This window comes from Piliocolobus tephrosceles, chromosome 1 (assembly GCF_002776525.5).
Source record: "Piliocolobus tephrosceles isolate RC106 chromosome 1, ASM277652v3, whole genome shotgun sequence".
In the NCBI taxonomy this organism is placed as follows: domain Eukaryota; kingdom Metazoa; phylum Chordata; class Mammalia; order Primates; family Cercopithecidae; genus Piliocolobus; species Piliocolobus tephrosceles.
Window position 1 is genome coordinate 112470082 of NC_045434.1, and position 22060 is coordinate 112492141.

The 22060-nt window shown below is 39.5% G+C and overlaps 1 protein-coding gene across 1 annotated transcript in view; it reads right to left on the reverse strand.

The window, feature by feature from the left end:
* Positions 1 to 1488: 1488 nt before the first annotated feature.
* The window catches only part of FAM102B (family with sequence similarity 102 member B), a 69121-nt gene continuing 48549 nt past the window's right edge, over positions 1489 to 22060 (reverse strand). Inside the window, exons 5-11 of the mRNA XM_023196245.1 lie at positions 19979 to 20025; positions 11030 to 11133; positions 7194 to 7289; positions 6874 to 7063; positions 6654 to 6781; positions 5782 to 5851; positions 1489 to 2853 (exon numbers count right to left, since the gene is read on the reverse strand). Of these exons, the coding sequence (XP_023052013.1) occupies positions 2811 to 2853; positions 5782 to 5851; positions 6654 to 6781; positions 6874 to 7063; positions 7194 to 7289; positions 11030 to 11133; positions 19979 to 20025 (678 nt within the window). The 3' untranslated portion in view covers positions 1489 to 2810. The remainder of the gene's footprint in view (positions 2854 to 5781; positions 5852 to 6653; positions 6782 to 6873; positions 7064 to 7193; positions 7290 to 11029; positions 11134 to 19978; positions 20026 to 22060) is intronic.

Consider the following 22060-nt stretch of genomic DNA (forward strand, 5'->3'; position numbering starts at 1 on the left):
ATCTGCAAATTCTTCAACACTGGGTGATTTGAAATTTGACTTTAATATTTAAAAATACATTTACTAATAATCGAAATTTTCTTTTTTTTTTTTTTTGAGACAGAGTCTCGCTCTGTGGCCCAGGCTGGAGTGCAGTGGCCGGATCTCAGCTCGCTGCAAGCCCCGCCTCCCGGGTTTACGCCATTCTCCTGCCTCAGCCTCCCAAGTAGCTGGGACTACAGGCGCCCGCCACCTCGCCCGGCTCGTTTTTTGTATTTTTTAGTAGAGACGGGGTTTCACTGTGTTAGCCTGGATGGTCTCGATCTCCTGACCTCGTGATCTGCCCGTCTCAGCCTCCCAAAGTGCTAGGATTACAGGCTTGAGCCACCGCGCCCGGCCAATAATAATCTAAATTTTCAAGTCAAATTTTCTAAACTCAAAACATAAACAGAAGTGGACTTGTTATTTAATAAACAGATTTTTTTCAACGGCTACATGGTTAAGATGTTCTTAACCATGCTCTTAGAAAAAGAAAATCAGAGAGTAAGGCAGACACTTAGGCAACCCTTAGCGAGTATTCTGAAAGGACTGCACTGAAATTTGAATACAAAGTGTGCCAATGGAAGACAAAATGGAATAAAATGGATCCAGACTTTTGCTGACTACAGAAGACATAGACATTAGTTCTTTTTTCTTCCTAATCAGTGTTTCTATTTATTAAAATATTTGTTATATTTACTACTACATAAATCAAGATGTATCTGATGGCTGCTAAGATTATAAAGGCATGATTTTTATGCTTTTCAAAATCTCTCTACTTTTTAAAAAGAAATCTGTACCATTTAAAATACTGAGAACCAGTCTTGTATAGAGAGGTGTCGGACCAAGGGCAGCCAAGGATGAGTAAGATGGGCACCGCCCTGACTGCAGCACCTCTTACATGTCTGATGAATGTTCTCACTGAACCCCACTTACAATCTAGTTTTATCATTTTCAAAACTGCAAAATCATCTGCACAGCACCAATAAAAATATAGCCTAGAAATAATATTTTGAAAATAGAAAAATATGTTTTTAAAAAATGTCATAATAAATATCTCTCTAAATAATATCTTCATATCTCTATAAAAAACTTTCTTTGATTTTTCCCATAATATATAATGAATGGATCAGTTCACGTGAAGACAGAATGCAAGTCTTTACCACTTAAGTCCCTTGGTTAGGCTAAAATGTTCAGGTCATTGTTTTATCCTTAAAAATAAATCTTAAAAAATAAAAAGTATAATAACTCAGAACATTCTCTCTTTCAGAGTCTCTCTACATTCAAAATATAAAACAGGGTATCATCTTTTAAAAAATCCCAGAATCTCTTGGTTAATATAGTATTGGATCAATGCAGAATACCCAATCCTTGAAATATAAAAAACAGCAACAAAAGTCCTAATATTAACTATTCAAAATTTTCCAAACCTTTAAATTTGGATATTAAAATAATATAATTTCCTCCTTATTTTTGCCAACGTGAAAACACCTAGACCAAAGTCATTCTATTCTGACATATTGTCTTTCCTGGGTATGACTTTGAAAGTAAGAATTGGGGAATTACTGGTTATACAGATTCTACATTTTTCTTCACTAACAGTGATTCCAGAAAGTTTGATCTTTCCACATGGAAACTGTCATGTAAGAACAGAAAAACTCTAAGGTTTATCTGCTGTGCTGCTCAACTGGATCCAAACCAGGTATTCTTATTTTAAAAGCTATATTTGATGTATGTTATATTCTACTCTTGCCTCAAAACAACTAACTTTTGACACAGTGGAGAAGAAAATAGTACCTACAGAGAGCTAAAATGGAAACCTACCAGTCCGCATCAGTCACGGCAAGCAGCTGTCATGCTGCTACCCACCACCACTTTGGAAAACTGTTAGCCTCAGGTAAGTCTGAATTTACATAGAAAAGGCTTCTCTGTTTCTGACCATATTACAATTCTCCTCTTTTTCTACATTTTGACTCCTGAAACCAGCAGACGATAACATTCAGTGAGTTAAGACAGCTCTTCTGTTAGGGTGCCTAACACAGTGGGTGTTAAACTTATTTTGAGTCTTTTATGTAGTGCTTGGGGGTGATTCTGCAGCTCATCTAATATTAATGACAATTAATAATATATACTGCATAAAAACGGCATTACATCCATTCACGTATCTCAGACTGAAATGCACTTGTTATTTCATTTATGACTGATACATTGAGAATTATGAATAAGCACATCACATGTTTCAATTGTAGTCTAACATTTTCCCAAAGCATGAACACCCACGCTTTATACAATGCTGTAGAGTGTAACAGGGAAGATTTCCAGAACAGGAATTATGACTATCTTGACAAAATCTATAGGGTTTAAGTTATATTCATGTACTGTCTCTCAACCTAAAAAAACCAAACCATAGAGCCCAAATCTATTGAGCACCTTGATCACAGATTTTTACACTTGAATCCTAAAATGATACTCCGATGTGTATAATGCTGTTTTCTCCACTGGGGTGTTCTGAAAGACAAAGCAGGCTTTTCATTATCATGTGCGGTGACCACAGAAGCCAGGTGCTTCCAAGGCACACAGCAGCACGGTGCCTGGAGACTGCCATGCAGATGTTCCCCTTTGGTGGCTGGTACAGGATAGTGGTGGGTCCTTCCAGAGAAGAAATCAGCATTGACTTTCCTCTTGATAGTTGAGGTTCATTTTCTATTAAGTGCTTGAATAAAATGCCTTGATACATCAACTACTCACATCTTAAATTTTTCCGCAGGGAAATGTTTTCACCGGCTTGACTTCTAGCGTTTGATCACAACTTGTTCATAAGCTCCAGACCCCACCCTAAAACAGCAGAGGAAAAAAACTTCAAAATTTTGAGCTGTAGTGTTTGAAACTGTTCCAAGTAACCTTGTCCCTGGAGAGAAGAGTCATTAGGTATTTTTCTACTAGATCTGATTTCCACAAGGTTTAAAGGCATCATGGATAGAAACTATGTGAAATATTAAATGTTTATAATTAATACACTGGATTAGTCTAGATCCTGATTCTCTTGCACTTATTCTCAAAATAATCTATTACAATTCCCCAATTCTTGACCAATCAACAAACGTTAGCAAGAAATGTTCTTCAAACATGTTTATCTATCCATTCTAAAATCGGTCTCATCCAAGAGCATATGTTGACTCTGGCAGTGCATCAGGACTCACACTGAGTTAATGATGATGGTCTTCAGCTGTCATAATATTGTGGCGTTTTCATGACAGGGTTTCATTCTGTTGCCCAGATGGAAGTGCAATGGCGTGATTGAAGCTCACTGCAACCAGAACTCCTGGGCTCAAGCAATCCTCGTATCTCAGCCTTCCAAAGTACTGGATTATAGGCATGAGCCACTATGCCTGGCCCATTACTGCCTAAAGTTATCACCAGTTACCCATTTCCCAATTTGTCAAGACGTCAGGGTATACCTTACTACTGGTCATTTCACCCTGAGTGTGCCTGAGTTTAGTAAGCCCAGAAGCAACCACCATGACTAATGTCTCCCTTAATGACATTTTAAGAGGAAATTCTAAACAACAGAAGTAAGGTAGTAGTGATTACTAGCCCACCATGGACTTGGCTGGACTTCTCAGTTGACTGCCCAGAAACTCCTTTTCTCACAGATTCATTCTACAGAAGAAATAGGAACTTCCTCAACAGAATGCCAGTGAGCACCCATTCATACCTACAGAAAATCAGAATTTGAAGAAACCATGGTGGGCAGCACGGCACACTGGCTTTTAGATGCCCTTTTAAAAATGTTCTGCCTCTGGCCATGATGAAGTAACAGGAACCAGACTTTCCCTCCTGCCTTATATAATTAGAAAACTGGATAGAGTAAGTGAAACGACAGTTTGCACATACTAGACAACAGGCAGTGCAGGACTGTGGTCCCAAGAAACAAGAAATAAATGAAGAGAGCCCGACAACCGCCCCAGCTAGCTGTCTGAAGCAGTTTCCTTCAGGATCCTCCGAGCCTGCAGTGCAGAGAGGAAGAACCCAAACACAGCCTGCTGGTCTCTCTGAGGGGAGGAGTCAGAGGTCAAAGCTCAGAGGGGCTAGGGACTAGAATTTGTAGATCAGAATAACAGAAGGAGGGGTTGGGGAGAACAATGGCTGGAGAATTCCAAATTTGATTTTGCCATGTTGGCCAGGCTGGTCTTGAACTCCTGATCTCAAGTGATCCACCTGCCTCAGCCTCCCACAGTGCTGGGATTACAGGTGTGAGCCACCACATCCAGCCTAAAATTACTTCTTTGTATCTTTGTTTCCATTAAAAAAACACCAAACTAATTGTAGTATGTTGTGAGCACTGAAAGATACTATATAAGAATTGGATAAAAAAATATATATGTACCTGTGCCTGGCACATAACTAATAAATGCTCAATGCTACCTATAGTTGCTAAATACAGGCAGTGGGCCAATTTGGCCTATGGGCTATAGCCTGCCAGTCCCATGTGCTAGACCATAAGCCAGCAGAGGGTAAGAGCTGGGTCTTTTCTACTTGCATTCTTACCCAGAAATTAGCCCAAGAAACAGTTACTGAATTTAATGAGCAGATGAGTCAATCAAATATCTAAATAGTGTTATATCTTCTGTAAATCCTTTTTCACATTACTCCCTGGAAGTAGCTTTATATGTCTCTCTCTTACCTACCTATGAATCTGATTGTAGTTAATTGTTGGTGTAGGTTTTTGCTGTTAGTCTATTTTTGAGCCTTGTACTGTGCTGGACAAATAGGAGGTACTCATTGAAATGAGTATTAGTAAAAGAAATGAATGCAAAATTCTTTTAGGTTTTGAGGATGAGAGAATAAAATAACTGTCTTGGTCCAAGGGGCTCCCCCCTAAAACTGTGACTCACTCTGTAGTTTTGCAGGGACTCTACATAAATATGACATGGAATGGAATTGGGGGTGCACAGAAGTGTGGGGAGCAGGTTGTAAGGAGCAAGGGAGTGATCAGAATTCCTACACTGTCCTCGGTGTCTGTGCTCACTGTTATCTGCTGCAGTGCTGATAATCAGGGGTAAGTTTGGCAGGTGACTTTTCTTCATCTGCATCTGAATAACCAGCAAAATGGTATTTGGTTTTCAGAACTTTTCTTAATATGTATGGCAGTGGGGTGGAGAAAAGGAGAGTAAAGAAAGGTTAACAGCGCTTAAGTTGCTCAGTGGCTGTGTAACTGCTCAGAAAAGATAAGACCATTGACTGAAAATGTAATTTTGCTTTGCTCTTCCTAAAATATCAGACTAGTGATGCACAGTGGCGCATGCCTATGGTCCCAGCTACTCAAGAGGCTAAGGCAGGAGGATCACTTGAGCTGAGGAGTTTGAGGCTACGATGATCTATGATTGCACCACTGCATTCCAGCCTGGGAAACAGCGCTGTCTCTAGAAAATAAATTAATAAAAAATTAATGTTTTGAAAGACTAAGAACTCTTTTTTAAATGTCCTTTTATATTGCAACTTTCCTGATGGTCTACTGGTCCTTGACTAATACACTTTAAAAATACTTCTAAGGAAATTAAAAACTAATTTATAAAATATAATGTCAAACATATCCAGAATAAAGGAAACTGAGAGCTACGCTAAGAGCTGTAACTCTTCTTATGTAACTACTACTGTGTTTCCTAGCTTCAGCCTAATACAAACTTCGCAACCATCATCCTGTACTCATGATTAAAAAAAAATTAGTCTATATTTTAATAAGACACTATTTGTACTACTTACCTATTTGGAAGATGATGACTGCCAAAGGTTGTACTTCCCCCAGGACCCACAAATAGCCTTAGTCCTTCTTCTGCAATACACATTTAAAATGCTTGTTATTAGACTATTGTCAAATAGTATTGATATTGTAATAATCCATATTTTACAATTCAGTTTATTAAATAAATAAACAACAAATTATTAAAGAAATTTACAAAGAAGTAAAAACCAAAGTTACATACACATGTTTTAAAATAGGCAATTTAAAAGATACTCTAAAGGTTATTTCTCACCAACTTTTCTAAAGCTCTTTTTCTTTTAGCTGAGTAATGGAGATAGCTCTTCCTACAAATTTCCATAAGTAAGGTTTAATTATTTCTCTTTACACCCAGCTACATAATGAAAATAAGTCCACTGTTAAGTGCTTTCTATTCACATCAACATGAGTAATTATATCTTTCAAACTGGTGGCATACAAATTTTCAGTATCAGTGAAAATTCTAAGGAGGGAATGAAGGATTCCATTATTCACTATTGTTCTCAGACCACCTCCAAATTACAACAGTGGCTTAAAGCACTTATAACAAAAGCAGATGTAGATACCTATCATTAGGTATACGAACGTTGTAGACATCTGGGCATAATTAAAAACACAATACATGTTTTATTTAAAATTGATCACTTTTAACTAAAATGTGTTCTTTTTCTAAATTCAATAATCATTCTCATTAATAAATGAGTTATAAAGTTATCTTGAGATTTTTATGGGCATGAAATTTACTAAACAAATACGCAACAGTCATGTCATGATGTTCTGAGCCTCTTTCCTGCTGACTACACAGATTACAAAAACCTGGATTACAGGAATCTAAGCTTAACAGTTATCTACACACCTTCAGCACTGGAATCAAGGCTGAAGTCTTGACTTTGCAATATTTTCTCCACAATGTCATCTGCATCCACCCTAGTGTCATCAACTCGCTTCAGCTGAGATTCTACAGAATCTTGTTTCACTGGGCATCTTTGAAAAGAATTACATTTTTTCCTTTTTATTATGTTATGAAAACAAAGTTTTTTTAAAATTAAAATTTATTCTTTAAACTAAAAGCATACCTGTTGAGTTTTTCTGAAGCTGTATCTTCTTTATCAGCTGTATCAAGATTTGGCTCAGTGATTTTCTGCTCGATTTCATCACATGGCTCTAGAATACTTTCAACTCCTGTTGACGTGCTTCCCACTGAGGTATTTCTTCTGTGGCAGAGTTCAGAGAAACTAGATGACCGGGAGTGACATGTGCTATACCCTGTCAGAGAAAATCACCTTGGATATCATACTCATATCAAACACTGCAATCTGACATCCTTCCCTCACACCACAGCAGTTTCAAGTCCCTTTGGAACAATAAGGAATTCAACTTCACTGTTAGCCTCTACCTGATACTTTTGACTGCTGGCTTGCATAGCTTGATGTTCTAGAATGTCCACAGGCACCAAGTTCGTCTGGAACAGAGGCACTCTTTGCTGAAAGATCTGTAATATGTCATAACATGATGTCATTCTTATTGCCAAAAAGTTAACGGTCAACTTGTATTCTAATCTGCAGACTTTATAAACTCTGCCAAGTTCATTATCAAAACAATAAGCTATAAAACAAGAGACATCCTTTTAAGTCAGTACAATGGAAATAACTGTATTGCAAGAAATACAAAGTATTTAAATACCTTAGTATTATGTTTTTCATAACATTAAAAAAATTATTTCGGTCCTTATTAGTTCAGTCCATGCAATAAACTTCTGTTTTTCAAAACATTTAACAGCACTCTATCTTAAAACTGCTATAGTTTTAGTGTTCAGTATTCTCCAATAAAAACGACTCTGATGTATTCTTTTTTTTTTTTTTTTGAGACGGAGTCTCGCTCTGTCGCCCAGGCTGGAGTGCAGTGGCTGGATCTCAGCTCACTGCAAGCTCCGCCTCCCGGGTTTCGCCATTCTCCTGCCTCAGCCTCCCAAGTAGCTGGGACTACAGGCGCCCGCCACCTCACCCGGCTAGTTTTTTTGTATCTTTTAGTAGAGACGGGGTTTCACCATGTTAGCCAGGATGGTCTCGATCTCCTGACCTCGTGATCGGCCCGCCTCGGCCTCCCAAAGTGCTGGGATTACAGGCTTGAGCCACCGCGCCCAGCCTGATGTATTCTTATAAATATTCACAAAATTGGTAGGTTTTAGTGTGGTTTCTAAGCAAATACTGCTTCCTTAAAAATCCATTACAACAACAAGCTAGAGTACTCTATTACTTTAATGTTAGTGTTGCTACTGCTAGGCTATAAGTTGGGCAATGTCTGTGGCTTAAATCAACACAGCATAGGATGTTGCACTGAGAATAAAAGTTCTTAAGAAAGTGATTATAGTATTCAGATTCAAAGTAAATGTACAAAAGGCAGTGTCAAAGCCATTTCTAATAGCTTCTGATCATGTGTATATTCCAGGTGCCAATTATGTATTTTCAGAACTAGGCTTCTTCCAGAGAATGCAGAACTGTGACCATTTTCCCTAGGGCACAATCATATTTGGAAACAAGAACTGTTTTTAACATAGAAGCAGAAGGAAAGTAACTGAGTAACATAGCTATTATAGCAACCATTCTATAAATGATACTGCATGCACTTGGACCAACAAATGCTGCAAACAAGGAAGCTACTGATGTAACCTGGTCCTTCTGCAAAGGTTTCTCATTTCTGGACAGAGTGTAAGTGGCCCAAGCGTCTCTACAGTGGTCCAAACCCAAACATGCAGCAAAATCTGAACTCAAAAAGTTAGTTCATATCAAGAGTTATGCAGCGCTCTTTACTTCTGGGTTTGGCTCAGATCTTAAGTCATCCACATATCTTCTGGTTTTCAAAATTTATTCATTCAATCAATATTGATTAATATTTTACCAAGTCAGGTGCCTAATACTGTACAAGGTACAGGAAATACAAAATAAGTAAGACAAAATACATGCTTAGAGTTTAGAGGTAGAAGCAAAACTTACACAATGTGGTAAGTACAAAAATACAAGCACCAAAAGGCAGGTGTTAAGAGCTCCAAAGGGCAGTGCATCTGACACAACCTGGTAATTGGGGAAAGACCTCACAGAGGAGGTTAACCCCAGGACTTGAGCAATGTTTGGGAACTCCTGAGCTAGATGAGCAAGGAAGGGTACCAGGAAGAGCATGTCTTGTTTGTAGGGAAGCAGATTGTTTGGGAAAGTTGGCATATAGGGTAGTGTAGTATAACAACTCAGGGAAAAAAGGTTGGAAAGATGAGTAGATGCCTGTTGATGAAGAACCTTCTATGAGTTTAAAGAAGGAAACAGTTCAGTGGCTTCAAGGAAAGGTGTGACGTGATCAGATCCACATTTTGGAAAGAACACTTTGGCAACAGGATAAACGGGGGGCATATGAGTGAAGGTTTTCATAATAATCCAGCTGAGAGTGAGAGATGTTTCATAGGCAAAAATAGCAGGACTCAATAACAAAGCAGAAGTTTGTGTCAGGAAAACTGAGGTAGAAAAGACAGGAGGAAAAGGTAGGAGGACTTGTGCTAGATATGCGGAATTAGACACCTAACGATGCCTATTCAACAGTCACTCAACATCTACTGTGTCCCGGGCCTTCTGCTGGGGAGACAGAGATCAGTAAGACCTGATCATGAAAAACTTAGAGTCTGGCTGGGGAGAAAGAGAAACAGATGGATTTCAGCGTAACATTTGGTATGAAGTGGACCTTTCCCCAAAGCATTTGATCACATTTACATCAAACAATCACATTTACATTTATGTGACAGATAAAGCCAAGGGTATAGATGGCATTGCTCAAAGAAGTGAGGGGACCAAACCCTGTGGAACATCAATATGTAAAGGGAAGTTGGAGGAAGATGAAGAAGCCTCTAAGAAGCTAGAAAAGGAAAGGTCAGAGAGGAGCCAAGGGAAGAGAAAGCGTCAAGAAAGAATAACTGGCCATCAGATGAGACCAGAACAAATGTCCACAGGAGTTGACAATCATGTATCTGGGGATGGCATCAAGAGAGGGCAGACGATGGAAGCCAGATGGCTAATGTGTTCAGGAATAAATGGACAGTATATTCTTTCTAGAAGTTTGGCTATAAGAAGTGTGTGGTACATATATCATCTCTTGCTGATCTCTCTCTCTCTCTAGAGAGAGAGAGCGAGAGAGAGAGAGAGCGAGAGAGCAAGAGAGGTCTCTATATATATTTGGGGCAGAGTGGGGAAAGACACAGAGCATGTGAGCACATGTGCCAGCCTGCTGGAGCCTAAGGGAGAGCAGGAGATAGAGAAGGATGTAGGGCTAAGGAGTTTTTGTTTTTATTTTTTCAATATGAGAAAGAATTCAGAATATTTACATGCTGAAGAGAAGGAGCTAATGGAATGGTTACAAGTTCCCAAAAGATCCACTGATCCCAAAACAGGACATTTCAGAGTCACTATTATTTATAAGAAATCATATATTTGCATATTTTAAAAGGTAGTGAAAGGGTTAATTATATCACTTCACCTTTCTTTCCCTTCTTTCAAACAATACATCCTGTTCCCGTAATACTGAAGACAGAAGGAAGCTCCTAAGTCCTTTTCCTCCTGTGACCTTGACATTTTCCCCACCACGCTTTTACTTCCGGAGCAGATTCTGACTGCTGCCAGAAGTGTGCCTGGAAATGTGGATCTCGAGGTGTGGCCAGGGACTAGCAGCATCAGGGTCTTGTGGGAATGCCTTAGTAATACAAAACTTCAGGCTCTAAGCCAGATCTACTGAATCAAACACTGGCTGTTGCACCAGCAACCTGTGTTTTCACAAGCCCTCCAGGTGACTCTGATGCACACTAGGGCTTGAGAACCACTGACAGAGGGAAAGCGATTCATGGAAGAGGAGCAACACCTGAGAGGCAGAAGTTGCTTTACAGAAGTTGCAGGGTAATGGAGTGGGAAAAATGGAAAAAATCCTGTAGTATTCTGTTGTACCTGTGGGGAGTACATGCATACAGTGATGACCGGAGTGTCGTCGTAACATCTAGTTTTTAATCTGTCAGAGCACAATACTTTAGACCAAATAAAGCACTGGATCAACCAGGAATTACATAATTAAAACTGCTGATTCTTACTGGCCTATTTCAAGTCAAATACCCATACAATTTTACATCTGGAAGGGCTTTGGGAATTTTTAGGGCATCAAGTAGTCTCTCACAAATTACAAAACCAGTAAGCCACACATCCATACCTGCTATTCCAAGATGCACTTTGAGAGTCTCTCCACCTTTTCTATCTTCTTGCAAAGATTCAGATTCGCCAGCAATTGGTATAGACATTGAAGTGGAGGGAGGCCTGTAAAAATCCATTTGCAAACTGGAGTTGTGGGGGAGCCTTAAAGTTTGCAACAGTCATTGATTGGTAAGCTGAGGAAGCCCTGGCATAAACTGCTGGGTAATGTTACCCCTTTGAGGGTGAAAGTCATAAAGATCAGCAGATAACATATAAGCATCTTTTCAAACTTGATAAAATTCGTAAGAGAAAAAGGTTTTTTTTTTTTTTTTTTTTTTTATATATAACAAGAAAACGGCATTGTCTCCATAGAGTCCTAAAAAAGAGGACTCTGTCAGTGTGACCCGGCACTGGTCAAGGGAGTGTTGCTCTAACTGTCAACTCAGGACGGCACCTTTCAGCTGAGGAAGGCAGCGCCAAGCCCTTTTGAATCAGGCTGGGAGGAGAATGCCTCATGCTTCCTGCTTCAGAGCCTGTGCTCCCTGGCTGGCTCCACTCGCTTCTTGAATAGTATCCATGGTTTTATGTTCTACCTTCATCTCTGTAAACAGTTCATCTGCCCAGGGAGAGTCTACAGAGAGGCCCAGTTGTTTAGATTTGCTTTTTGGATTGGATTCTCTGGGAGTAGTAATGGATCTATTTTCATTGGTTAATTCAAACTCCTATTCCACGTAAAAGCTGTGAAGCAAGGAGGGGTAAGTTTAATTTCGAACAGTTTTTTTTTCTTTAAAAAATTTTGGCCACGTGCAGTGGCTCACGCCTGTAATCCCAGCACTTTGGGAGGCCAAGGCAGGTGGATCACCTGAGGTCAGGAGTTCCAGACCAGCCTGGCCAGCATGGTGAAACCCAGTCTCAACTAAAAATACAAAAATTAGCCAGGCATGGTGGCGTGCATCTGTAATTCCAGCTATGCAGGAGGCTGAGGCAGAAGAATCGTTTGAACCCAGGAGGCAGAGGTTGCAGTGAGCCGAGATCGCGCCATTGCACTCCAGCCTGGGCGACAGCAAGACTCTGTTTCAAAAAAAATTTATTTTTTATTTTTTTATTTTTGTAGATACATAGTAGGTATATATATTTATGGATTACATGAGATATTTTGATATAGGCATGCCATGCATGATAATCACATTAGGGTAAATGGGGTATCCATCACCTCAAGCATTTATCCTTTCTTACAAACAGTCCAATTATACTCTTATTTTTTACTTATTTATTTTGAGACAGGGTCTCACTGTATCATCCAGGTTGGAGTGTAGTGGTGCAATCATGGCTCACTGCAGCCTCCACTTCTCTAGCTCAAGTAATCCTTCTGCCTTAGTTCCCCAATTAGTGGGGACTATAGGCACACAGAACCATGCCTGGCTTTTTTTTTTTTTAATATTTAGTAGAGACTTTAAATCTTTTTTGTAGAGATGGGGGGGGGTCTCCCTATGTTGTCCGGGCTGGTCTTGAACTCCTGGGTTCAAGCAATCCATATGCCTCAGCCTCTCAAAGTGCTGGGATGACAGATGTGAGCCATGGCACCCAGACTCTTTCAGTTATTTTAAAATGTACAATAAATTATTGTTGACTGTCGTCATCCCATTGTGTTTTCTTTTTATCATAGGGATTTTTATTAGAAAATATCCCTAACCTTATAAAAACTTTTTTTTTTTTTTGGTAGAGACAGGGTCTTGTCATGTTGCCCAGGCTGGTCTCTAACTCTTGGCCTCAAGTGATCCTCCCACCTTGACCTCCTGAAGTGCTGGGATTACAGGTATGAGCTACCACGCCCAGCCAATCCCTAACCTTTTGAGGCTGATATTGCAGAGGAAAACCATATCTTCCTAGAAACTATCCCTTGGTGACCTGAGATAAAACAGGGAGGTGGTTGAAGGAATAATGAAGCTGACCTGCTTTATGGCAATTCTTAAATTCTTACCCTGTTATCTTAATGGAGTTCTCAGGCTACTCGGATTCTTGGGGATAGAGACATTTAAAATTGCTATTAAATCTACTGCATTCATCAACTATATCCAGCCTAGGATCTCCTAAATTCTAGACTTAGATATCCTATTGAGACACTTTCAAGTATTTGTCCTTGAAACTCATATATATGAAACTCAATATATACCCAACTAAACTCATGTTTCCCAAAACCTGCTTTCTTCTTTTACTCTCTCTGTAAACGTCATTGTAATCCAAAAAGTCACCAAAACTAGAATTATGGATGTCACCTCTGCCTCCTTCCTAATAACATTTTCCCATATCCAATCAATTTCCAAATCCCAGATCCTCATTTAGTATTTTTCCTACTTATCATCTCATTTCCATCTTCACTAATTACTTGAGTTTTGGCCTTTGTACCTTTCTCCTGGCTGACTGCAAGGGTCTCCTTGCTGGTCTGCCAACCTCTACTCCATGCTACTGTCACTGTGGACTTTCTGAAACATGCCTCTGAACATGTTACTCTCTTATTTAAATAGCTTCTTTGGCATAAAACTCAAATCCCTTAGAATTTGCAGTCTGGCCTAGACCTGCCTCTTGGATTACCAACAGCTGTATTTTCTTTTTTTTTTTTTGAGACGGAGTTTCGCTCTTGTTTCCCAGGCTGGAGTGCAATGGCCCGATCTCGGCTCACTGCAGCCTCTGCCTCCTGGGTTGAAGCGATTCTCCTGCCTCAGCCTCCCGAGTAGCTGGGATTACAGGTGCCCATCACCATGCCTGGCTACTTTTTGTATTTTTATTAGAGACAAAGTTTCGCCATGCTGGCCAGGCTGGTCTCGAACTCCTGGCCTCAGGTGATCTGCCCACCCCAGCCTCCCAAAGTGTTGGGATTACAGGCATGAGCCACCATGCCTGGCCCGTATTTTCAAATAATGTAAAATAGCTTTGTGGAAAAACAAAACAAAACAAAACACGCTGCATTAAATATTTCATGGGAAAAACTAATATAAAGAAGAAACACAAAGAACGGAGCCTATAGTCATAGTCATTAATCATTGACAGCTGACTCATGCCTGCATGTCTAAAAATTCTTACCTTTTTAATGCCAGTTTCTTTCACAGGTGACCTGATTACAGTGTCTCTATCCCCTCTGTGTCTTACACCTGTTTTCCAGCCCTCAGCCTTCCCAAACATTGGCCCCTCTCTATTCCCCTCTGGCTCCATTCTCCCTTCCAGCCTGACTCCGCAGCCACAACTCTTTAAGCAACACCTTCAATTTGGCACCCCTTGTTCTGTGGTCTCAAGCTGAAGAACTGCAACCCTTGATAATATCAGCCATCTGTACTAACTGCTCTATTACTGGGGCAGCTAAGCACTATGGAGAAAATTCACTGGCTATGGGGACTGATGGTAAAGCAAATTTAGAATCCAAAATCTTAGCTGGGCCTTGGCAGCTCTCTTAGCTCCCTGGACAACTCAGTCTTGTTGAATAAATAATCACTGAGTGCTTGCCATGTGCCAGTTTTTGTTCTATTACCTCTTTTGTTCTGAAAAATGCTTTTACATCCATCATCTGAAATCACTTAATGTAGATCAAGTATAGAAAAAGAGATGGGATTAATTTGATTGCATTATAGTAATGTTAAGAATGTGTGAAAAATGACCTCATAAAATGACAATATTACCTACTTGACACTTCTTAAATACTCAATGCCCTGTAATGACGGCATAAACTTGTGCAAACTGTTTTCTGTCCTGGGGTGTCCCTACCTACCTCCTGTGCTTAGTAAATTCCTAGTCATCCCTTAAACTTAGCTCAGCATCCCCTTCTCAGTAAAGATTTCCCTGGCTTCTAAGGAACTATGGCTAGGGATCCTATCCTGTGTGCCCCAGTGACATTGTATGCTGTGTGCCTGTCTCCCACATAATCAGTGAATCCCTTCAGAGCAGGGGCTGGTCTTTTCTAGCTTGTTAAGTCTTGGCGTGTGGCAGGCAATCAATACACATGTACTGAATGAATGACTGCATCCTGGGACCCTGGAAGAAATAATTCCTTAACCTCCTAGTCTCGATGTCCTCACTCAAAAATATGGATAATATTTACATTACAGAGTTGTTTTAAGAATTGAGAGACAGTAACATTCATGAAATCATTTTCACAAACAATAATTTCCTTCCTTTTGGAATACGAACACGTCAGAACCTTGCTCTTCAAGAGACTTATATCACCCCAGATCTGCTTTGCCACCAGATTCCCATATGCCAGCAGAGTATACAATTTCTCTCTTAAAATATCTTTTTTTTCTCTCTTAAAATATCTTTTTTCTTTATCAGCACTTTTCAGAGTGAGTTTCATTCTTTTACGAGAGTTGGTGGATATTTGATGAGTTGTAGAGAACTATGAAATAAAGTTTAGGGTAGGTGGTTAGGCTGACTTACCAGCTGTCTTCATAAATTCTGGTCTTATAGTACAAAATTGGTGCTTCAGAAGAATTATACAATCTATGTTACAGATCTTCTGCTCAGAAAATATTAAAACTAGGATTTAAACTTGAGACTACGGATCTGCTGTACTCTTGTTTCTCAAGTAAATTAAAAAAATTTATATCATGAAAAATTTAAAGATAGACAAAAGCAGAGAACAGTAGAATGAAACCCTCCAGCAGTTATTTACATCTTGGTTCTGGACAAAGATACTCAGTAAAGTCACTTGATTGCTCTGTGCCTCAGTTTCCTCATCTGTACAATAATAATTTGGATTACAGCAACACTTTTAAAACTGGTTTCATGATATCTTTTAGGGTCTTGTAGAAACAGATAGGGGAGAGTGCTTAGTAGAAAATTTATTCTTATCTTACCTAAGTTGGAGGAGACATAGAGTAAAATTTTATATACTAGGATTCATAATATATTTGCTTTATTTTTTGAGACAGGTCTCGCTCTGTCACCCAGCCTGGAGTGCAGTGGCATGATCTTGGCTCACTGCAACCTCTGCTTCCTGGGCTCAAGTGATCCTCCCACCTCAGACTCCTGAGTAGCTGGGACTACAGGTGCACCACCATGCCTGGCTAATTTTTTAATTTATTTTTTGGTAGGCACAGGGTTTCACCATGTTGCCCAGGCTGGTTGTGAACTCCTGGGCTCAAGTGACCCACCTGCCTTGGCCTCCCAAAGTGTGGGATTACAGGCATAAGCCACCATGCCTGGCTTCATATTATATTTGAACACAGGATTTTGTAGCTAAATAGTCTGAAAAAAAAATCACTGGATTAGACAACTTCCAACATTCTTTTTAGCTATAAAGTAATGTGATTTTACATATTTGATATATATTTAAATATAACCTGATAAAATGAATTTACCTTTTACATCAGTAGCTAAAATGTTTTTTCTATTCAGTACATATTCAGTATGTGCAAGTATATGAATGTGTTAGAATTTCCCCTTTTTCAATGACATTTGAACAATTTAAAAGAGAAAAGAAAAACTGCTGAGGGTTTGATTCTTGAAAAATACCTTTATGTATTTGGAATTAGGGAATGTCTGCTTATTTTTATGAATTACAAAAGTCTTTCTCTGTAAATATAAACTCCAGATTGTCAGAATTAAATTTATGGAGATAACATAAAACATTAGATGATCTATTTTCAAGTTCTTCAATGTGTGAGTTTAAGTAGAGAGAGAAAAGGGCAGAGAAAGGGCAAGAAAGGGAATATCCATAAAAAGTTCATGAGAAGGAATGACGAATTTATTTTCTTCTACTAAGTTTTGCTGCTCATTTTCTTATTTTACCCTAAATCTTACTCCACTAGAAAAACAAACTGTTACCCAAGACACCAAAAATAGTATAGCAAAATTGGTTTAATCCCAAGAAAGCAGAAAATAAAGGAGTCAGGAAACCATGGTTTCTGAGAAGACAGCATAGGAAGGCTAAGTTATAGGAAGATGTGTGGTTTTAATTAAGAACTGATTCTTTTTTTTTTGAAATAGGGGCTTGCTCTGTCGCCCACGCTGGAGTATAGTGGTGCAATCTCAGCTCACTGCAACCTCCACTTCCCAGGCTCAAGCAATCCTCCCCTTAGCCTCCCAAGTAGCTGGGACCACAGGCGTGCATCACCACACCTGATTTTTGTATTTTGTTTTTTTTAAATTATACTTTAAGTTCTAGGGTACATGTGTATAACGTGCAGGTTTGTTACATATGTATACTTGTGCCATGTTGGTGTGCTGCACCCATCAACTTGTCAGCACCCATCAATTCGTCATTTATATCAGTTATAACTCCCAATGCAATCCCTCCCCCCTCCCCATGATAGGCCCCGATGTGTGATGTTCCCCTTCCCGAGTCCAAGTGAACTCATTGTTCAGTTCCCACCTATGAGTGAGAACATGCGGTGTTTGGTTTTCTGTTCTTGTGATATTTTGCTAAGAATGATGGTTTCCAGCTGCATCCATGTCCCTACAAAGGACGCAAATTCATCCTTTTTTATGGCTGCATAATATTCCATGGTGTATATGTGCCACATTTTCTTAATCCAGTCTGTCACAGATGGACATTTGGGTTGATTCCAAGTCTTTGCTATTGTGAATAGTGCCGCAATAAACATACGTGTGCATGTGTCTTTATAGCAGCATGATTTATAATCCTTTGGGTATATACCCAGTAGTGGGATGGCTGGGTCATATGGTACTTCTAGTTCTAGATCCTTGAGGAATCACCATACTGTTTTCCATAATGGTTGAACTAGTTTACAATCCCACCAACAGTGTAAAAGTGTTCCTAGCCTGCCAAAGTACTGGGATTACAGGCATGAGCCACTGCGCCCGGCCAGGTGTTGCTTTCTAAGTTACAGCTATTAAAAACATGAAGTTGATATACAGGGAGGTAATGTTTTCTTTAGTTTTCTATGTGTATTTTTCTGATATTTCAATGATATCAATGAACTTTCATTTTTAATCATTAAGTGTCCTCAAGGCTGCTGAGAAGCAATCCTGCATTTCCTGTTCCGTTCATGCTCACACTCTGTGAGACTTCTGCACACCTTCTCCTTTCTTCAACCCCCTTCCTCTGTCTTCCCTGTCCTTGCTCTTCAATGAGCACCTTGTTTCCTACTGCACTAAGAAATCAGAAGCAATTAGAAAAGAACTTCTATATGCTTCCATTTCTCCTCTACCTGCATCAGTAGCTATGTTCTCAGCCTTCCTCCCTTCCAACAATGCAAGGATGCTGTTCCAGTAACAGTCCCTTTTCTGGATCATCAGTGTCTCCCTCTTGTTGAGCCAATACTATTGGTACTCAAATATGCTATACCATCTTCCATCTTAAAAATGAATAAAACCTGCCCTACTCCAAATCCTCTCTTTACTTATGACTCCATTTTTCTGTTCCTTTTTTATAGCAAAACCCCTCATAAGAACTGTTTATACTCACTGTCTCCAATTTTTCTCCTCCCAGACTCTCTTTAACCCACGCTCAAAAGGCTTTAGTCTAAGGGCATTCTACCAAAGTGCCTGTCAAAGTCATCAACAGTCTCTGTACTGCAAATTCCAAGGGTCAATCCTCAGTCCTCATTTTCTGAAACCCACTACAGCAGCGTGTGACGCAGGTGTTTACTCCTGCCTTTCTGAGGCCATTTTTTCATTTGGTTTTCAGGACAGGACTCTGCTTTGCTTTCCTCCTCCGATCACACTCATGGTTTCTTTGCTCCTTCTTCTTCCCAGTCTCCCTGACTGGGAGTGTCCCCACCTCAGTCTTTGGTCCTTTTCCATTTCTACTCGTTCCCTCTAGTTATTTATTCAAGTCTGATGGCTTTAATTACTACCTGTATGCAGATGTAATAATTTCCACACTTCTATCTCCTGCCCAGATCTCCCGACTGGACTCTAGTTGATCTATCCAATTGCCTACTTGACATGCCCCGCTGGATGTTAAATAGGGATCTCAAATTTAAAATGTCTGACACCCAAACTCCCAACTTGTTATCTCATCTCAACAAATGAAAGCGCCATTTGTCCAGTTACTCAGGCTCAAAACCTTGGTTTACTGAAATAGCCTTTTATCTACTTATTTGTGCCCCTGTCAGCCCTTTGTTACTCCTACAGATTGTCTATGCCCTATCCAGCAGCCACAAGTCAGACAATTTTACTTCTCTGCTCAAAACTTCCAATAGCTTTTTTATCTCACTCAGAGTGTGAGTGGCAGTCCTTTTTATAATGGCCACAAGACTCCTTATCATCTGACCTCATCTCCTATCACCCGCCTCTTTATTCACCCTGCTTTAGACCTGCTGCTCTCCAGGCAGCTACCTGAACGTGCCAAGAACACTTCTCCCTCAAGGTCTTTGTCCTCGTTTCCTCTACCTCAAGTACTCTTTCCCCTAATGCCGGTGTGACTTGCGTCCCACCTCCTTCAGGTCTCTACTCAAATATCATCTTTACAAGGGGGGCCTCCCTTGACTACTATATATGGAATAGCAACACTTCTCTTCACAATGGCCCTCTCATCCTTTTTCTCCAAAGCGCTTATGACCATCGGTGTATTATGTATTTACTTGTTAGCTTATTGTCCATTTTCCTCTTAGAATATAAGCTCCAGGATGGCAAGGACTTAACCTATTTCGTTCATTGCTGTTTCTCTAGTATCTAGAATATGGCTTAACACCTGGTAAGGCACTTAATAGGTATTTACTGAAGAAATGAATATGTTCACAGGAGCTGTATTAAAAATTTTTGTTTATATAATTTTACTCAAAACCTGAAGATGATAAAAGACCTATAGCATTAATAATTTAGAGTATGGAGAATTCATTTGGTAATAGGTAAACATAACTTCTAAGAGGGTCAGGTCAGTCTCCCATGGAAGAAACTATCTCTTAACTGGTATTTTCCCATAAGCACTACAAAATATTAATGTAAAAATTTAAACAAATAAATCTTTCTTATACTTTTAGATACATAATCCACTTACTGGGTATCAACTTACGTTTTAAAACATGGGTCACCAGACATCAGTTGCATACTGATCAAAACCTAAACATAAAACAAGAAACATCACGATTATAAAAAATTACAAAATGCTTCCTTCACAGCACCTAGTCTGATATTTTCTATTGGGAAAGCATTAAATAAAATGATTATTGAATTGGGTTATATCCATGGGAGGCTAAGGCAGGAGGATTGTTTGAGACCAGGAGTTTCACGTTATAGAGAGCTATGGTCATGCCACTGTACTCCAGCCTGGGCAACAGAGCAAGACCCTGTCTCTATTAAAAAAAAAAAAGGAGTGGGTTATATTCAATATTAAATTACTGCTCCATATAGATTAAAATAATTTTTAACATTCAAAACCTCAAAACTGCAAAAATCAGAACGGAAATAATAGAAACAAATAGCAATAATAATTCACCAGTAATAATCCTGTGGGTGTGTGGCCACGTTAATCTATCTGTCTTTACTCCCAAATTCCTGTGGTGCCTAAGTGTTTGGTCATGTTTTCCTTCAAGTTGCCACGTTGATGTTTCAAGGGATGCTGGCTGGTAGCTTCTAAGAGTAAAAAGCTTCTGGCCTTTGTTCCAGCTTTAGATCAGAATTTAAAGTTTTTTTTTTTTTTAATTCTTGAGATAAGGTCTTGCTCTGTCAACCAGGCTTAAGTGCAGTGGTGCTATCACAGATCACTGCAGTCTTAAACTCCTGGGCTCAGATCTTCCTGTCTCAACCTTCTGAGTAGCTGGGACTATAGGTGCGTGCCATGCCTGGCGAATTCTTTTCTTTTTTTTTCTCTTTGTAGAGATGGGGTCTTGCTTATATTGTCCAAGCTGATCTTGAACTCCTGGCCTCAAGTGATCCTACCGCCTTGGCCTCCCAAAGTGCTAGGATTATAGGTGTGAGCCACTGTGCCCAGTCAGGATTTAAAGCTTTTCTAATACTTTCTAAGATGCTGCTATTCTCTAGTTGCTGACTACCTTTAACAGTCAGTCATAGGACCTCTTTATGTTCTTATGGGAATAATAATGATAATGGTAATAGTAACAACAACATTAACAACAATCATGATTTGAGAATTCATTATGTGCCAGACATAAGCTATATGTTTAATATGCATTATTTCCTTTAATTTTCAGTATTCCTATGAGAGAACAATATTTTCATTTTAACCTCAGGAGATTAAGTGATATTTTAAAAACCAGATAACTAGTAAAGGGCAGAGCTGACATGTGATCCCAGGGCTGCACATAGCAAAATTCATAGTCTTAATGAATAAAATGATATGTACATTGTTGTATGTTCTCCAGCTAATGGCTGACATGTATCTTATATAACCTTATTTCATTCCTATCTCCTCACCCCAACACCTCCATGACTATTCTTTTCCTCTTTAAATGGCATATCTATCCTACTGCATTGATTTCCTCATCATCTCTTCTTTCATAGAACCCTGAGGTCTGCTTTCCAACTCCATCAAAACTGCACTGCTGAATATCATGGATGTCTCAGAAAGGAGATGGAGGTGGCACATACAGCTTTTAAGGAACTGAATAGTGAACCAGAACAGAGATGTGAGACAGTAGTTGGAGAAGATGAGAGATTAATTTTTGTCCTTTTTTTTCTTTATAAATATGGGAGATAGTGGAGCTGTTTCTTTATATGTTAATGAGGATGGTTCATTCAAGGTAGAGATGATGAGAAGAGGGATAATCTAAGGGGTAAAGCTCTTGGTTAGGCAAACTTTGGATTCCAGAGGCCAAGAGGAAGGACTGACTTCTAACAGGAGAGGGGACATGCCATCTATTGTAACAGGAGACAAAAAGGATAAGGCAGGAGAGGCAGGTAAAGTCTGTGATGGGAAGATGAGGGAATTTGAGTTTAATGGCTTCTGTTTTCTCAACAGGATAAGGCAAGGCCAGTATCTGAGAGCAAGAATAGTGTGTTGGGATATGAGGAGAAAAAAGGTATGAGATAGAATATCTAAAATTGAGAAAGGAAGCATACGAAGGAAGTAGAGTATGACTGCCAGATGGCAGTGAGCACGGCTTCAGTAATGACAGCTAGTCTGGTTGTGTGATTC